The following is a 17,398-nucleotide window of genomic DNA, read 5'->3' on the forward strand; positions in this document are numbered from 1 at the left end:
TTTCCGTAAGAACCATCCTTGGACTTCCACAAACATTTAAAAAAAAGAATTACCGAAATCGGTTCAGCCGTTCACACGTGATGCCGTGACAACGCGAAACGGGTTTCATTTTTATATATATAGATTGAACAATGATTAACATGTTGTACAGCTTAGTGTGTGTATAGTGAAATTCCAAAATTTAGCTTCCATTAATTAATGAATCATTAAACATGTCAAAAAATATTGTCTTTTATTTCTCGTATTAAATCTAAAATCAAATAAAAGTCGGAAATGTAACAGAATACTGTAATTTATTACAGATCTAATCATTAAAATTAAAAATGACTAAGTAATTTGTTGGTACATAACAAGTGGATATTTAGTTCTATCTAGTTTCACATCAGTATCTAGTGTAATAAATAAAACTTACATTGCAATTATTTCAATATCGAGGTCTCCTAAAAATTGGCTAACAAATATCACAAGAAATATATCTGTTCCAGTGTCATGTGTTTCGTTTTTTTTTCTTATAGATCATTTTAATTTTGTCAACATTTCTGAGACTCCATACGGCTATGCTACAAACATCAAGCAAGAGCTTCGAAAAAATGGTCATGAATATGGAAAATATTTTTATCATGAGCCAGGTAAAATAACAAAATATTTCACAATTTTGCAGTCAATTTATTTTATCTTGCTTTATCGATTTGTAACAGAACCGATGTGATTGATCGCGATTTGGAATTTAGCTTTATAACTAATATTCAACGAATTATAACAATGCAAGACTTGCCCTGAATATATGAAACAAAAAGGCAGGAATACTTCCTCCCATATTTTTTTTTATTTCTTTCGCAGAACTAGCAAGCTAAGTAGGATAGTATTTAACTTATTCTGCTGCATAATAATATCTTGCATTTATCCTAGCAGTATATGCGTAACTATAAACTGAGGCTATTTTATTAAAAAAAAACTTTGAATGCATTACTTATTCGGCACTTTTATAAAAAAAATCTTATTCGATTTTATCGATGTAAAAATTTAAATGATAAGTTCTACATTACGTCACTGGATACAGATCCGTCTCAATATGAGATGCGAAGACGAAGCCTCGCGTTATAGTTACGACAAACTCAAGAATATGAATAACTTAGATCACCGAGGAAGCGAACTGTCAAGCCAAAACCATTAAAATTTTACTGATCTTGAGAACGCCCAAATCATCGTCACTATAGTCTATTTCATATTTTTCACCAGTGACACACATATCCAACACGTGACTGATCCAACTGACAGCGAAACGACGTCCTATGATTTTATTCAACTTTCCAAACCTTCCCCTGCCAAATCCAGTAAAATTTCTCGTCTGATAATTTTAATATCTATAATGACTGCAATGAATCTGTCTGTCCATATTTATTCTATAAGATTTAAACTATATTGCGCAGGCGTCATGCGGTAGCAAGATGTGGGCGGAGTCAGTAAGGCCCGACGCTCACTGACAGGACGGCACGACTAGGGATTTTAAGTAGCGAAATTTTTATAACCCAAACCATGATATTGAATTATAAACAACAAAATTAAGGTATGTTTGTTAACTAAAAATCCCTTATCCAGCCAGTGGGCGCGGGACTTAACTTGCGAACAAAAAGGAAAAGGGGCGGTTTCGATCACGTGACTGGGAGGGGCAGTCACGTGTCTGGAAGGTCTGTCACGTGGCTAGAAGGGGCGGTCCCACTGCAGTAAGGGGCGGCGGTCACGCGGCAGGCGTCGGCGCCGGCGTGACGCCCTCGTCAGGCTTGCTTTCGAGCGAAAAAGGCGGGATGCGACAGTCGAATGTGTAGCCGTCTTCGCGCTCCATGCGGAACGTACCCCTGTGGAAGAGAGTAGCTGTTATTAATAATGGGACTTTGTCATTTCATCGATTGTTAATCAAGGGTTGGGTTCTCTACAAGACATCTGTGTTCGCTAAAAGACACGTCATATGCCCGCAGATAGGGCTCATAGATCCGCTATATGGCACGTAGGTCAGCAAAGAGAAACCACAAGTTGTACCCCGTGCAAGACTTGCTTACAAAATCGCATCTGTAGTGAGCCATTGACATTCTGGTGAGCCAGCCATTCACGTCTGCTGTGAGCCAAACACGTCCTCTATGACCCAAACACGTCCACTATCAGTCTACGCACCACATGTGCCCGCTGGGCGCCTGCAGGCTGACGTGGCTGCTGTACTGGAAGGCGGGCGAGTGGCGCGCCAGCACGGGCTCCTGCCCCACCACAAACGTCAGCCAAACACGTCCGCTATGAGCCAAACACGTCCGCTGTGAACCAAACTCGTCCGCTGTGAGCCAAACACGTCCGCTGTGAGCCAAACTCGTCCGCTGTGAGCCAAACTCGTCCGCTGTGAGCCAAACACGNACGTCATCTGTGAGCCAAACTCGTCCGCTGTGAGCCAAACACGTCTGCTGTAAGCCAAACTCGTCCGCCAAACACGTCCGCTATCTACCACGCACCACATGTGCCCGCTGGGCGCCTGCAGGCTGACGTGGCTGCTGTACTGGAAGGCGGGCGAGTGGCGCGCCAGCACGGGCTCCTGCCCCACCACGCCGCGCCCGCGCACCGTCTCCAGCGTGCCGCTCAGCGAGAAGATGCGCCAGTGTCGTTCCCGCAGCTGCATTCTATAAGGCTCGCTAAAAGGCACGTCATATGCCCGCGGATAGGACTATAGATCGCTATAAGGCACATGTGTCAGCAAAGAGCCACATGTTGTACCCAGTGCAAGAAACATGCATCTGTTACAAAGAAGCATCTGTCGTGAGCCATTGACGTTCTGGTGAGCCATTCACATCCGCTGTGAGCCAATACACGTCCGCTATAAGTATGACCCAAACACGTCCGCTGTGAGCCAAACACGTCCCCTGTTAGCCAAAAACGTCTGTAATAAGCCAAATACGTTCTCTATGAGCCAAACAAGCCCGCTATGAGCCAAACACTTCCTCTATGACCCAAACACGTCCGCTATGACCCAAACACGTCCACTGTCTACCACGCACCACATGTGCCCGCTAGGCGTCTGCAGGCTGACGTGGCTGCTGTACTGGAAGGCGGGCGAGTGGCGCGCCAGCACGGGCTCCTGCCCCACCACAAATGTCAGCCAGAAACGTCCGCTATGAGCTAAACACGTTCACTATCTACCACGCACCACATGTGTCCGCTAGGCGCCTGCGCTCAGCGAGAAGATGCGCCAGTGTCGTTCCCGTAGCTGCAACCTAAAAGGCTCGCTAAAAGGCACGTCTTATGCCCGCGGATAGGACTCATAGATCCGCTTTACGGCACATGGGTCAGCAAAGAGCCACAAGTTGTACCCCGTACAAGAAACATGCATCTGTCGTGAGCCATTGACGTTCTGGTGAGCCATTCACATCCGCTGTGAGCCAATACACGTCCGCTATAAGTATGACCCAAACACGTCCGCTGTGAGCCAAACACGTCCCCTGTTAGCCAAAAACGTCTGTAATAAGCCAAATACGTTCTCTATGAGCCAAACAAGCCCGCTATGAGCCAAACACGTCCGCTATGACCCAAACACGTCCGCTATGACCCAAACACGTCCGCTATCACTCCACACGCACCACATGTGGCCACTAGGCGCCTGCAGGCTGACGTGGCTGCTGTACTGGAAGGCGGGCGAGTGGCGCGCCAGCACGGGCTCCTGGCCCACCACGCCGCGCCCGCGCACCGTCTCCAGCGTGCCGCTCAGCGAGAAGATGCGCCAGTGCCGTTCCCGCAGTTGCACCGCCTGCGCGCCCAGGTTCTCCAGACGGATGCAGTACCGCCACTGCAAGAAACAAAATACTACTAAACAGAGTTACAAGCCAAGTCTTAATTGAACGACGGGACCCGACGCTATGCAACGTAATGCGACCAATACTTCTCAAATTCAAATATTTTATTGCATATCACATGGGTAAGTGTAAACAGAACGCCCTATGAAGACGTTGCAAAAACTTAAAAATAACATTTACATGTAATATTAAATTAATTCAAAAAATAAACGCGCGCGTGTCTGTTGTTGAAAACCCGTTAATAGCCCCTTTCATCAATTTTGTTGCGACAGATTAAAAATGTTTCTCATGCGGCTAAATAGATCTATATTTTTCCCGTAGTTGTCATAAGAAGAGAGCACCCATCATTGATACGGTGATGATGATGATGATTTGCTCACCCAGTAGACGGCGGAGTTCTGCGACTCGCGACTGCCCATGTAGAAGGGGATGACGGTGACACGCACGCCCTCGGTCGTCTCGCGGTGTACGTCACTGAGTTCCAGCCACGGATGGTTCTTCTTCTGCCAGGCTCGAAGCGTCTCTTGAGCTATGAATGGTGGATCTGTGAACCGTATATGCTTTCATGGTGGATACATACATAGTGTCTATCGATCTTTAACTAAAAAGACCATAAGAACTGGATATTTGACAATGGACCAGACCACAGGAACACAAGATGGAACTATAGTTTGTATTGCATATTAATTAGGAGCCAGCTTTATATGGTCATAATTTCCTGACAAAATGTCTAAAGAAGTGAGCGAATTTCATATTGAAGTTTCCCATTCAGACTGTAGGACCGAGAGTAACACAATGACAACCAATAGGAAGACGTTTGCGATTTATTTCGATAGCGATACAAAGCGAACCGATCACATAATAAAATCACAAAATGGTCTAAAGCCCGGTCTGTCTGTGAGCACGTAGAATTTTGTCCAATGACCCCAAGCTACCTATCCTTATCGCTCGCGCGTAATTATATTGCTGTCGCGACTGTGCGACGGCCGCCCGCAGTGAGTATAGCTTGGGGTTATTGGACGAAATTCTACGTGCTCGCAGACCAGACTATAGTTGCACTTTATTATCAAGTACCTATTCTATACCCATCAAATACCTTTATCAGGATTGTGCATAAGGAACTTGTCGAACAGCTCGTGCTGTAGCGGGACCCTCTCCACCGACGTGTATGGTATAATGTCGTCGTGCGCCACGTAGTCCAGCCCCGGGATGGCGTAGAGGCTGCGACTGGACTCCTGGTTGCCCAGGAACGTCACCGCCTCTGTTTGCGCGCGCTGCGGACAAACGGTTTCACGGTGCGCTTCCGATTTCAACGTCATACCAGTCTGTCCACTGCTGGACATAGATTTACAGTACGCGCCATTTTAGCCTAGTCTGAAAGTGTCTTTCTTCGGGTACCTATAACATTTCTATCTTGGAAAAGGTGTGATTAAAATCTAGATTTCCTGTGTACCCTTGACTATTCCCTTGATGGTACAGTGGAAAATAAATTTTAACCGCTGTACCCTTGGCCGTAAACCCCAACCTTTTTTTTTATAAATTAATACGCCTCTGCACATAACTGCCGCGGTTTCAGAAAGGCAGTCGGCTAGCGGAAAACGACTACCGCCAAGTGCGCGGTACAATAGGGTTCAAATAGAATACTTAATTATTAGTGAGTTTATTACATGTTTAACATTTAGATGTAATCTAACTTAATCTAAGGGTAAAATAGTAAAAGTTTAATGTTTATATTTTATTTAATATATTGAGTACATTGCATATTTTTTTATTTACTAAAGCAATGTTCTAAGGGTAAAATAGTGAAAGTTTATTGTTTAGTTAATATTGCGCACATTGCATATTTTTTATTTACTAAAGCAATGTTGTGAAATTTACCTATTGGTGCACTCCATATTATCATGTATTTCTTAGTAAAAAATTTGTTCTTCGTTCAATATGACTGCACTGTACCATTTTAAATCTCTGTTATTTACATGTTTACCTACTTACAGACTTCTACATGCATATTTATTAATTTATTATTTCAACATTCAACATTATTTTCTTTGTCATAAAACAGAATTTTGTGAATGTCTATATGCTTAATATTATTATTAACAGTACTACACACAAAAACACAAAGCATAAGCCTTTTTCTTCTTTAACATACAATGAATTATGATTACTAACAAAGTGCTATTTTGCAATGAAATCATCTTTTTAGAAGACATAAATAATAAGTGAATTATTTGATTGTTTCAAATATTAATTCTCTATGTCTAATGAAGTGAATATAGAAATAAAGTGTTAGGTATTAAAAGGTTTTAGATACAAGCAATTTTAAATTATTAATATTTTTCACATCCACAAACATCAAATAAATTCAGTTATTATACCTTTCTCTTCCATTCAGGTCGCATATCGATGTTTGTTTGCACAGTCAAAAATATATTATTTCATTTAATATCTAAGTTTACAACAACGCTGTATAATGGGATGTTTTTTTAATAAAAAGTTATTTTAAAGGTGATTTTACATAATAAAGTGTTATTTTGTTGCACTGGGCCATGCAAGTGCAATATTTATAAACTTTAGTTACCACATTAATATTTTAGCTTATGAGAATACTAAATTTTGATGTTAATAGAGTAACAAATCAAATTATTTTAGTTCCAAATATCGCAGAAATAAATAAATATCAACAACCTGCTACTACTGTAGATAGTTTTGATATAAAAGCAATAACAGCAAAGAAACTTACTATGTAAGGCGCATCTCTTGTGTCAATCAGGACTTGGTAGAATGTGTGGGTCCTGCCTTTAACCTCTTTGCCCACGTTGGACAGGGAATCTCCAGACGTGTCGGTAGTACTGGCTGGTTCAGTGTTCTCTTTCTTATTGGTTGCATCTCGGTCGTACACTCTCGCTAACCAAGGAAACAGAATCACACCTCTATATCCAAACACTTTGTGCAAAATCAACTGCCCAGTGTCATATTTTCCAGAAGACTTTGGTGCTTCTAATTTACCTACTTCAGCCAATCTGAAATTATACAGTTTTAAAAACGAATAGGTTATGTACGTAACAGAACAGAATATTCATCATATTTTTAAACTTACCTAGTGTAATGAGCGACTTGAGATACTAGCACTCTAGAAGCAGTTAATCTTATTGGTCTTAATGGTACAAATCTTAAGAATATCTCCATTTTATCATTGTTTGATTGTATTTTTTTCCTATTATCGTAATAATTTTGTTTGACAGTTCAAGAATGACAGCAATGACAGTTTATGACACAGATATGGATTAGAGTTTATGACAGATTGATTTTTTTTATTAGAAGTTTTACGGCTTTGGATATAGATATCCATACGGCTGATAGATTTGTAAAATTCAGAGAAGGCTTAGAGCATTATGGAGATGGACAAGTGTTCGTTTTAGTACTGCCTAGACAAGTTGCACTTTTTGATCGGATCGAAAATCGAATCCGTCAAAACTTATGGTCAAAACTACATAAAAAAGGCTTTTCGACAATTTTTCGACTGTTAAAATGTGCTCTTTGTCTAGGAGTCCCTCTGATGTCGTTAATAGTGAACTAAAAAGTTCATTAATCCCCGTTATATTAGGATTTTATTTTTAACGTAATGGGGATTAATGAACTTTTCAGTTCATTATTCCCTATGGGGAATAGTAGAATAAGCCCTTGTGTCGATGGCTTCAACCAACTCTCGTTGCGCGTCCAATACGGACAATTTATTTGTGCCGATTTCGGAACGTATGATTTTTGACAACTGCCAATTTGACGTTGACATACAATTTGTTGTGATGTTGTCATTATCATCTGTCTGACACAATTTTTTTTTAATTTGAATCCGTATTCCGAAGATATTAAGGTCTAAATTTTAATAAATATGCTAAGACGATTGACCATATAAAATCGATCGTATTTTTATACATCTTTATTTAGTTAGATAAATCATTGGTCGCGTAAAGTTCAAAGTGCTGTTTTGTTACTATTCTTTATTTTTATTATTTTCTTTTATATTTTCACTATGCTTTGTGTATTTTCAAAAACTATTCAAATATTCAGTAAGTTCGTGTCTATAATAGTATTTCGTCGATAGTAATAGGGTAATATAAAATGTACTACAATTTATTAAATAATTTCAGCACCAGCAGTTGTACGGCAATCAAGATGTATCGCTTCGCTTTCTTCTCTGCCCGAAACTTACCAAATGCTTTACAAAACGTGTCGAGATTTCGCGGAGTCTGAGCTTAAACCTAACGCAGCAAAATACGACCGTGACCATCTATTCCCCGGAGATGCCATCAAAAAGATGGGGGAACTGGGCCTCATGGCCATTGCAGTGCCCGAGGAGCTCGGCGGCACCGGCCTGGACTACCTGGCGTACGCCATTGCCTTGGAGGAAATATCTCGGGGGTGCGCCTCTGCTGGTGTCATTATGTCCGTCAACAACTCCCTTTACCTCGGCCCTGTCACCCACTGGGGCACAGATAAGCAGAAGCAAGAATATGTTACTCCTTTTTGCACTGGTGGGTGAACTATAGCCAGTAATTAAGGTAAAGTTCCACTTCCAAAAAGTCCAACAACTACTCGATATTTTACTTTTCAGGAGATCCAATTGGATGTTTTGCTCTCTCTGAGCCTGGCAATGGATCAGATGCGGGTGCAGCTTCCACCACCGCCAAAGATGGTGGGGATAAGTGGATTATCAATGGCACAAAATGTTGGATAACCAATGGTTACGAAAGTAAGGCAGCTGTGGTATTTGCAACCACAGACAAGAGTATGAAGCACAAAGGTATCTCAGCATTTATTGTACCAAAACCTATTAAAGGTTTAGAATTAGGTAAGAAGGAAGACAAGTTAGGCATAAGAGCATCATCTACCTGCTCTCTAATGTATGAGGACTGTGAGATCCCCAAAGAAAACATATTAGGTGAGCCTGGAGCTGGCTTCAAAATAGCTATGATGACCCTAGATGCTGGTAGAATTGGCATTGCATCCCAGGCACTGGGCATTGCACAGGTAATTTCCTTGTTTTTTTTTTCTTTATTTTTTAGTGGTTGCTTTCATATTTTCTAAATATTGGATTGTGAAAAAATTTAAAACAGCTTTAGTGATAGCTGGAGTGGGACTATGTATAATTAATTCTCAAACACATGTAACTGTTCTTCACTGAAATTTCTAAATGTGTCCATTTTCAACAGGCATCCCTGGATGTAGCTGCAGAATATGCCTCAAAACGCATGGCGTTTGGCAAGCCTATAATGAAGCTTCAGACCATCCAGAATAAGCTGGCTGAAATGGCTTTACAGCTGGAGTCAGCTCGGCTGCTCACATGGCGCGCAGCTTATTTGAAAGACAATAAGAAGCCATACACCAAAGAAGCAGCTATGGCGAAGCTAGCTGCTTCAGAAGCAGCTACATTCACAGCTCATCAGTGCATTCAGGTAAGAGCTAGAATTAAATTAATCTAGGCACATAAGTTAACAGGGTCTCCTAAACTTTTTTACTGTGTCACTGATCAAAAACTGCCTACAATAAAAAACAACTACATACACTAGTTACTAGTTCTAGCCAAACAAAACATAAGAATGAAAGTAAAAACATTTATTTAATTTACTTTGTTGAAAGAAGAAAGAAGGATGTCCTTAGGTCGCCTTCCAATTAGACGCGTGAGGAAGCGCTGTAGTGACGCCCCTGCACTGTGACGTGCCACTACTAGTTTTCAAAGATTTTCTTTCTTTAGTAGTGGTGCTGCAACTGCGCTTCTAGAAATTGGATCAAAACTATTAATTTGCCTCAGTAACAGTACTGTCACTGCAGTGCTTCTTCATGCTTCTAATTTGAAGGGCTCAAGACTGTAAATTTCCGCCCTCATTTCTTTTCGATCGCCTTACGTAGCGTCGACGCCCTTGAGATAATGCCGCGACGCACAGTTTAGGAAGCCCTGAGCACGGGTCTTAGGGTCATACATGGGTCTTTGTCAAATTTTGCGCAGGTAAATGTAACTTAAAATCATATTTTTTTCAAAATAAATATATGCTTAGATATTACTTTTTTCTATGTCCGTGTCCGTTAAAACAACTGAATTATTATCTATTACAGTTTGCCGCGATGTTTAACCAATAATTTAAGATTTATTCCAGATTTAATGGATCAGGGTGAAAAAAAATACAACTTTGTTACCATTACGTTTTACCTTTTATTATGAAATTAAACAAGTTAGTCGCAAATATTTTGGGACTAATATTAAACAGTATTATATCTTTTACATATATTTAGAATCATAACAGTCTTTTTTTAAGTTTAACAATCATGAATCTAAACTCTTAAACAACTCTGTTACTTCTTGAATATTAAAATACCTTAAATTCTACTTAAGTCCTCCAAATATCTATTTATCAGCAGCTAACTGGAACATAATACTGTAAAAATATGTAATAAATTAACGCATCGCGATATTTGCTATATTATATTGACTACCTTTTCTTTAAAATCTTACTATGTTCTTTAATCTTTGGGACAGGATAGTAACAGAGTTGTAACACAGTAACATAGTTGTTATTTTTATTGAATATTATGTAATAATTTGCACTCATTGAGCTTGAGATCCAAATCACTTCATCAAAACATTAACTTATGACTGTAATTTATCAATCAAGAGCTTACTTTCTTATAGATTCCTTATCTTTATAGTAATAAAAATTAGATTTTCTTGGAAGAGTAGCTGAAAATTTGAAATAACTTATTTCTCAAGTCTAACTAAGGGATTATCAAATTGCTAGTATACTCTTTTACCTTTGCAGACTTTTTTAGGTTCTGGAACAACGGCAAGTAAATTATCACAAGCCTCATAGGATAAATCACTTAATTAATTAGAATTTTGTTGCATTATCGTCGATTGCCTTAAAAACATTATTTTAACGTCTTTTTCTTGATTATTTCTACGGCATTCTCGGGTATCGTCGCTGCTTCTCAGCAGGCGTTAGAGGCATTTTAATAACGTAAATATCCTGTAACAATGAGTTTTTGGAGTTATTAATATTTATTATTTCGATTTATTTGTATAAAACAAAGTTGGGTATTGCTTGAACTTTTTAAATTGCAACTGATTAAAAAAAAGTAATTTAAACATAATATTTTAGCAAAATTTAAGAATAATATAATGGCATAAGCAACTCTGTTACTTTCTAAACAATTCTGTTACCACACGCTGGTAACAGAGTTGCAGCAACAGAGTGGTAAATTTTACATTCCATTATACACCAGTCAAAAAATAAAGCGTGTAGCAAAATATTTCGTTCACATTTAACACATTTACCCCTTAGACAATATACTGAATGTAAAGTAATGAAAAAACATTCATTTACTTACGTGAATAGGTAGGTAACAAAGTGGATGCGCAATAAAAACACGCAGCACGTTCAACACCTTGCGGTCGACTGCCGAGCGACAAACCCCTCCTCCCGATCTAACGAACTCCCACGACGAATGCAGACATCCCACCCAAGATTAAACAATATCCAAAATACCGCCATTTCCATTTTGAGTCGTGAATTAGTTAGTAACATAGTGTTCCAGGTGGTTCCAGATAGTACGTGGGACAAAGTTTAGAAAATTATTTAAAAAGTACATTTTATACTGACTGATTTTAAAACATATTTTATTGAATATTTATAATACTCTGTTTACGATGATAATTTATTTTAAGAAGGTTACTATAGTAGAAAATGCAATTATTTGATGTTTATTGTAACGGAATGCTACATGGGACAGGTACAATTTGTAAGGAAAACCTTTCTGTTACCACTAATGACCACTCTGTTACTTTAAAAAAAATTAAAAATATTGAATCTTGAGTCGTTATTCCAAAAATGGATGTTCGCTAATGCGATGTATTTTGTATTTAATATATAATTCTTAAAGGATTTTGACATTATTACTAACAAAAAAATTAAAAATGTTGAGGGACACGTTTACCTGCGCAAAATTTGACAATGACCCACATATTTAAATATCTATTTAAAGCATTCTTCTTCTTTTCGTGTTTACAACAAACCTACACAGTGTCAATTAATTTAAATTACATATTTAAAGCATTTAGTCAAAAACAGTACTTACATATGTTTTTAACAAAAAATTAACATATTGTTCTTTTTTTAGATTTTAGGTGGCATGGGATATGTTTCGGATATGCCGGCGGAGCGTCACTACCGGGACGCGAGGATCACAGAAATATATGAAGGCACATCAGAAATACAAAAATTAGTCATATTCGGACAGCTAGTTAAAGAATATGGCCTTAACTGAATTACATTACAAACTGTGTTCTAAGAATAATTTTTGCTACAAATACGTATTCAAAATCTAATTTCAGTGTCAAATATTAATTATTAAGTTAAATCGAAATATTGATGAATTTTATAAAGTATTTTATGCATGTCTAGGAGATAGGTATACCTAGTTTTATAACATTGGACTGTCTTATTTTCTAAGAATGTTTTACACTGTAAATAAATTAATTTCCCAATGTAACTTTGTTTTCTCTACAAACATAATCTATTTATCCCGAAGGTTAACTGGCGGAAAATACCTACCTTATAAAGCCTTTTGTACCAATTTATATGGCCTTAAATAATCATTATTATCATATCACCCATAGGTCATCCACTGCTTAACAAATGCCTCCCTCTCCCAATGATTTCCAGATTGGCCGGTTGATAGCGGGCTGCATCCATCGCTGGGATGGCGAACGCGAACCAATGTCACGCGCTACAATATTTAGGGCACGCATCAATAAAATTCACTATGAAATAAAATAGTAAATAATGTATTTCGACTTTTGTAGAATTCGCCAGTTAACCCCTCATTGAAGTAAACAAAATTAATAGCATTAAAGTGCTATTTGATGGCACGTACCTATATGTAACACCAAACCTTGGTACTATTACTTATAATTGTGACCAAACATTGTTTTAGAAAAGTGGCACGTGGGTTCATAAAGGTTCAACGGCCGCGCCTTCCTGCTACATCATCTTAAATTGTTGTTTGTCCTGACTGACCTTGAAATTCATTAATAATGAATTTGCATTAACACTGCTGGATACATCAGCAAGAACAATGGTATGTAATACAAGTAGGTAGGTAGCATTTAAAGTCAAGGGTCATTGAAAATTGCGGACTTTGTCTAGTCTAGGTCTCAATCTTAGAAAATAACTTCTTGCATGATTTATGGTTATAAGAAATATAAACAATATGTAGGTACTTACTGCTGATAAAATTTATTAAGTTATAAATATTTGGAGGCTAAATACAGGCTTTGTTCATAAAAAATTTGGAATTATGATTAGAAACATAACATACAAATGCCATCAAATAAGTCTTTACTTAGAATTAATACATTTTGGCTAACATAACATTACTGTCCCGGGCCAGATAGGGACTTGTCCATGAATTTCCTTTTCGCAAAGCACAGCCACCATTTGCTAGGTTTGCCGTCTTCCGTTGCGAATACCTGAAACAAATAATCATTAAATAAGTATTATAAGAATTTAGAAGTTAGTTTGGTATAGTCACTATACCACACACCCTAGTACAGGGCTTCCCAAACTATGTGTCGCGAGGCCCTCCTAGGGCGTCGTGAGGAGATCGAAAATAAATGTAGAGAAAATTACACTTGAGGAAAGCAAGCTCATCCTGCTCATTAGTAGTCATTTAACATAGTGAAATAAATATCTTTCATTTTCATAAAATATACAGGGTGATTTTTTTCAATAAGCTCTATGAACAATTCAACAATGCTACTTGATATTAATTATTTTTAATTGTGGTATTTTTTGCAAAAAATATACAGGGTGTCCCAGAATGGGTGAATCAAACTGCTAGGGGAGGTAGCTCTACTTTGTACTATCCCTAAAAAATATGCTAGCGCTAGCGGATGCCCTTATTTTAGGCTTAGGCTATTTTCACATTCTTTAAAATAATTAAATATGAAAAAAAAGTTTTCTTTACGTAAATCGATTAAGTTACTGATTCTGAGTCGCCGCTCCTAAACATTTGGATACTGATTGCAAAGTCAGCCTGTATACTCATCATAAACAATTAAAATGTAACCATGAATATTTATTTACCTTTTCACAGACTCTGTTTCCTGTTTCATGTCTTAGTTGTTGTAGATATTGTCTCATTAAATCTGTGGAATATAAATAGTTAATGTTAACTCCTTTTCTTGACAACACAGCAAGCATAAATTATCTATAAAAAGAACAGACGATTGCCGAACTATGAAGGTTTTGGACTGGCCGCCGACTCGATCGATGTTTCGATCCCCGCCGTGGTGAACCCAACTTGTAATAAGAGCATATTAATTAGCTTATCATGAGGGGTTCACGAGATTATTCATAATTTGTATTTACAAATTGCTAATATTCTTTTAAAAAAACCTAAATCGTAACTGGTAACAGACAGATGGATACACAGAAGAAACATTAGTTCATGAATATTCAGAGGTGACAGGGTTGAATGTTCATATTATGCATCTCATTATGAATTGCAACCACAACTAGCTAATTATCATGCATTGTACCAACTTAACCTACAACTTCAGTTCAAAATAATGTTTATTTAATGTTTGTGCACATCAACGCCATCTGTACGAGCCCTCTGGAACTAACATCAGTCACATCACCAACGCCATCTACACGGGCTCTCGAACTACCGCAACACCTTGTCACATCGATCAATATTGATTAACGCACAATGGACGTGTGTTTCAACTATCTAAGCCGAGATGGCGCCGAGGTGCAGCTGAAAGCCGGAGCTGGGAGCGCAGTCAACGCCCGAGCATCATTCGGCAACTCCACGATCAGACGCGAACCACTTATAATTTGTATTTATTGTATATTCAAAGCACTGTAAAGTAATGAAGTCTATAGTATATTTTAATAAATCTACATCATTGAAGATTCCCGGTATACCTACACTACCCTGGAGAGGACACAAGTCAGGAGGCAGAAACCAGAATCAGTCAGGCCACACACACATACATCAACAATTAATATTTTGTCTGAAAAATTTTGTAAACGAATTTTTTTTAAGTTTTGTTAAATAAAATGTTTATACAAAATCTATTTTTTATATTTATATTTTAGAGAGTCTAGCAACACAATCTTAAAATGCATGCAGTGCTTATTTGAAACAGATGACAATGATGACAACAGAAATACACTTTAATACTTTTAGTGCTCCTGCACACGACGCCGCTACCGCGCCGTCGCCGCCACTCTAATCTGTGGTCGCCGCGCCTTTGCACTGTTCATACGCACCGAGTGAAACCGCCGCCGCGCCATCAAAGCATAATTTCGCCCGCGGCGCGGTACATGGATGCGGGCGGCGTAAGACCAGTCATAGTGGAAATCTTGGCCTTTGTCCAGCCAGTCATTTGGCTGAAAGAATGGCCGTTGTCCAGCCAGTAATTTGGCTGAAAGAAACGAAGTAATAATGAATATAATTACCAGCTTCCTGCGGACTTGAAGGTTTGGCATAGACGGAGTTGAGCGGGAAGCCCGGCTCTCCGGGAATGTCGAACTTGGATATAGCCAGCATGTACATCTCCTGCTGGCCCTGGTTCTTGTTGGGGCACTTCTGGAGTCTCTTGAGGCACTCGGACATGTACAGGGTCAGGTAAATGAGGACACGGTCTGCATCTGACTGGAATTCAAATGTATTCAATTAATATTAGCTTTTTAACAGGTGAGATGCCATGTTAATCATTAGTGGACAATAAACACTTCTTATTGAGGCCTTGTCAGTCATTGGTGACTGAGAACAAAATATTAAATTCAAATAATAGTTGGGAACTTGCTAATAATTGGTTTTTGATTGGTGACCTTAGGGAATTTGATTTTTTCAAGTTAGAAGTTAGTTTCTCAAGTAACCACATAATACTTGTATTTTCATTATTTCCAAGACATTATAATAAGAACAAAGTATTATGAAAAGTTACCTTTATTTCATAAAATCTGAAGAACACATTTGCTTTGAAATAATTAAGAGCTTCATCAACAATGTCCAATTCTATCTTCGGGTTGATTGGGGCTGGGCCCCTGAAGGTAGTGCGGACAGGCAACAACGCCAAATTGCCCACAGATTGGGTGTAGTCGGTCAATGTGGAGTGATAAGCCTGCAGAAATGAAGATCCAAGTAATTCGTCAAACTTTACTTCCCAAGTAAAATTTTCGGAACTCATCGTGTCAGGAAGATATAATATAGACAAATAAATACTTGTATGACTAACCGGCATTGTTATAAACTTATTTTCCTCGTATTTACTAATAGAATTTCCGTCAGGTTTTTCGTCACCTAGAATCAAGAGATTTTGTTATCATTAGCTATATATTTGTATAGAACAAATTCTCATTTTCAATTGTATAGTTTTAATGCTATAGTTTGGTTATTTTACAATAATATTTTAAGCAACTAATTTAACAACATTACCGAAAAAGCGAAATAAATCGAAAATGACTCACAGACTTCACGAAATGTCAATGCCACTTTGACATTATTAGTGTTGCTGGACAATCGATTGTGTTTAATTTAATTATTATTAAATTCGATTTGCAATCGGACTTTTTAAATATTTGAGACTGTTATATACTTGTGTTGGATGGATTGGAGATTATTTTGCAATGGCTATTTGGTATTTGTAATTGTGATTACTTGCGAATATAAGTATTGTATCATGTATGGCTTTTTTTTTTCAAGTTTTTTGCAAAATTATTCACGTGGGTGTATCAGTGATCAAAGAGCACAGAAAGATACTTTAAATTAGCTATGTGGACTGTGGATATCCATTCAATCGAATTAGTACGTCGTGACATATTGATTTAATTTAATTTTCCACGTTAGAACCACGTGGATTGGTCCGTGATGATGGCAAGAGACCTGATGGTCTCACTCTGGTTCCCTGGGAACGGGGACGGGCTTTAGTTTGGGACGCTACATGTGTCGATACTTTAGCCCCTTCCCACCTCAGGGAATCAGTTGCTAAAGCTGGGGCTGCAGCAGAGTCGGCTGAGTTAGCCAAACGGCGCAAATATGAGTCACTTTCTAATGACTACATATTTGCGCCTTTTGGTGTCGAGACCTTCGGACCTTGGGGACCGAATGCTAAATTACTGTTTCGGACCATTTCCCCTAAATTAATTAAAATTTCGGAAAATCTAAATGCTGGCTCTTTCCTTGCACAAAGGCTTAGTATTGCCATTCAGCGAGGAAATGCAGCCAGCATTCTCGCCTCTTTGCCTCACGGACACACTTTTATTTTTGAGTAAAATAAGTTTATATTTTTATTTTGTTTAGAGTTAAGTTTGCCTTAGTTTTAAAAAACTACCGCAACCACGCACTACAAAATTTTGCACCAATTCTTGTGATAAAACAATGATTATTTCCTGTAAACAATCTCAAACGAAATTAACTGCTTAATATCCAAAATAGTAAACAACCGCCATGATGGGCCGGATTGGGCCGATGTTGCCACATGGTACCGATTACCCAGGAATTGG

At 38.4% G+C, this 17,398-nt stretch overlaps 3 protein-coding genes across 7 annotated transcripts; 1 reads left to right on the forward strand and 2 right to left on the reverse strand.

The window, feature by feature from the left end:
* Window positions 1-274: 274 nt before the first annotated feature.
* POLDIP2 (DNA polymerase delta interacting protein 2) lies at window positions 275-7,078 on the reverse strand. 3 transcript variants are annotated; one of them, XM_028317156.1, is made up of 8 exons: window positions 6,928-7,078; window positions 6,571-6,850; window positions 6,206-6,250; window positions 4,924-5,101; window positions 4,208-4,371; window positions 3,695-3,820; window positions 3,036-3,115; window positions 275-1,856 (listed from the first exon to the last, which is right to left on the reverse strand). In XM_028317156.1, exons 1-8 carry the CDS (start codon window positions 7,014-7,016, stop codon window positions 1,739-1,741), a joined length of 1,080 nt encoding a protein of 359 aa, XP_028172957.1. In that variant the 5' UTR covers window positions 7,017-7,078; the 3' UTR covers window positions 275-1,738. The 3 variants fall into 3 exon arrangements, with proteins under 3 accessions (XP_028172957.1, XP_028172956.1, XP_028172959.1); XM_028317155.1 differs by lacking the exon at window positions 3,036-3,115 and having other exon boundaries at window positions 3,615-3,820; XM_028317158.1 differs by lacking the exons at window positions 3,036-3,115; window positions 6,206-6,250 and having other exon boundaries at window positions 308-1,856; window positions 3,615-3,820.
* A 683-nt stretch (window positions 7,079-7,761) lies between these two features.
* Arc42 (Activator-recruited cofactor subunit 42) lies at window positions 7,762-12,358 on the forward strand. The gene is made up of 5 exons (XM_028317148.1): window positions 7,762-7,897; window positions 7,979-8,362; window positions 8,443-8,858; window positions 9,041-9,283; window positions 12,000-12,358. Exons 1-5 carry the CDS (start codon window positions 7,861-7,863, stop codon window positions 12,144-12,146), a joined length of 1,227 nt encoding a protein of 408 aa, XP_028172949.1. The 5' UTR covers window positions 7,762-7,860; the 3' UTR covers window positions 12,147-12,358.
* A 736-nt stretch (window positions 12,359-13,094) lies between these two features.
* On the reverse strand, window positions 13,095-16,393 carry Arpc3A (Actin-related protein 2/3 complex, subunit 3A). 3 transcript variants are annotated; one of them, XM_028317151.1, is made up of 6 exons: window positions 16,364-16,393; window positions 16,132-16,196; window positions 15,841-16,017; window positions 15,350-15,545; window positions 13,967-14,028; window positions 13,095-13,350 (listed from the first exon to the last, which is right to left on the reverse strand). In XM_028317151.1, the coding sequence occupies exons 2-6, from the start codon at window positions 16,135-16,137 to the stop codon at window positions 13,255-13,257; spliced, it is 537 nt and encodes a 178-aa protein (XP_028172952.1). In that variant the 5' UTR covers window positions 16,138-16,196; window positions 16,364-16,393; the 3' UTR covers window positions 13,095-13,254. The 3 variants fall into 3 exon arrangements, with proteins under 3 accessions (XP_028172952.1, XP_028172951.1, XP_028172950.1); XM_028317150.1 differs by having other exon boundaries at window positions 16,332-16,383; XM_028317149.1 differs by lacking the exons at window positions 16,132-16,196; window positions 16,364-16,393 and having other exon boundaries at window positions 15,841-16,098.
* Window positions 16,394-17,398: the final 1,005 nt, after the last annotated feature.

This window comes from Ostrinia furnacalis, unplaced genomic scaffold (genome assembly GCF_004193835.3).
Source record: "Ostrinia furnacalis isolate ACB-3 unplaced genomic scaffold, ASM419383v2 OfSCF6054, whole genome shotgun sequence".
Classification (NCBI taxonomy): domain Eukaryota; kingdom Metazoa; phylum Arthropoda; class Insecta; order Lepidoptera; family Crambidae; genus Ostrinia; species Ostrinia furnacalis.

Bases quoted from the DNA above. Each gene is read 5' to 3' on its own strand.
- Arpc3A (XM_028317149.1), bottom strand. From the start codon at position 16,083: ATGAGTTCCGAAAATTTTACTTGGGAAGTAAAGTTTGACGAATTACTT. The intron at 15,546-15,840 runs GTAACTTTTCAT...TTTGAATTCCAG, and splicing joins TCAGATTTTATGAAATAAAG to TCAGATGCAGACCGTGTCCT. The intron at 13,351-13,966 runs GTAAATAAATAT...TATTTGTTTCAG, and splicing joins GAAACAGAGTCTGTGAAAAG to GTATTCGCAACGGAAGACGG.
- POLDIP2 (XM_028317156.1), bottom strand. From the start codon at position 7,016: ATGGAGATATTCTTAAGATTTGTACCATTAAGACCAATAAGATTAACT. The intron at 6,851-6,927 runs GTAAGTTTAAAA...GTATAATTTCAG, and splicing joins CAAGTCGCTCATTACACTAG to ATTGGCTGAAGTAGGTAAAT. The intron at 3,116-3,694 runs GAGCCCGTGCTG...GTGGTGGGGCAG, and splicing joins GGCGCGGCGTGGTGGGCCAG to GAGCCCGTGCTGGCGCGCCA.
- Arc42 (XM_028317148.1), top strand. From the start codon at position 7,861: ATGCTTTGTGTATTTTCAAAAACTATTCAAATATTCA. The intron at 8,363-8,442 runs GTGGGTGAACTA...TTTACTTTTCAG, and splicing joins TGTTACTCCTTTTTGCACTG to GAGATCCAATTGGATGTTTT. The intron at 8,859-9,040 runs GTAATTTCCTTG...CATTTTCAACAG, and splicing joins AGGCACTGGGCATTGCACAG to GCATCCCTGGATGTAGCTGC.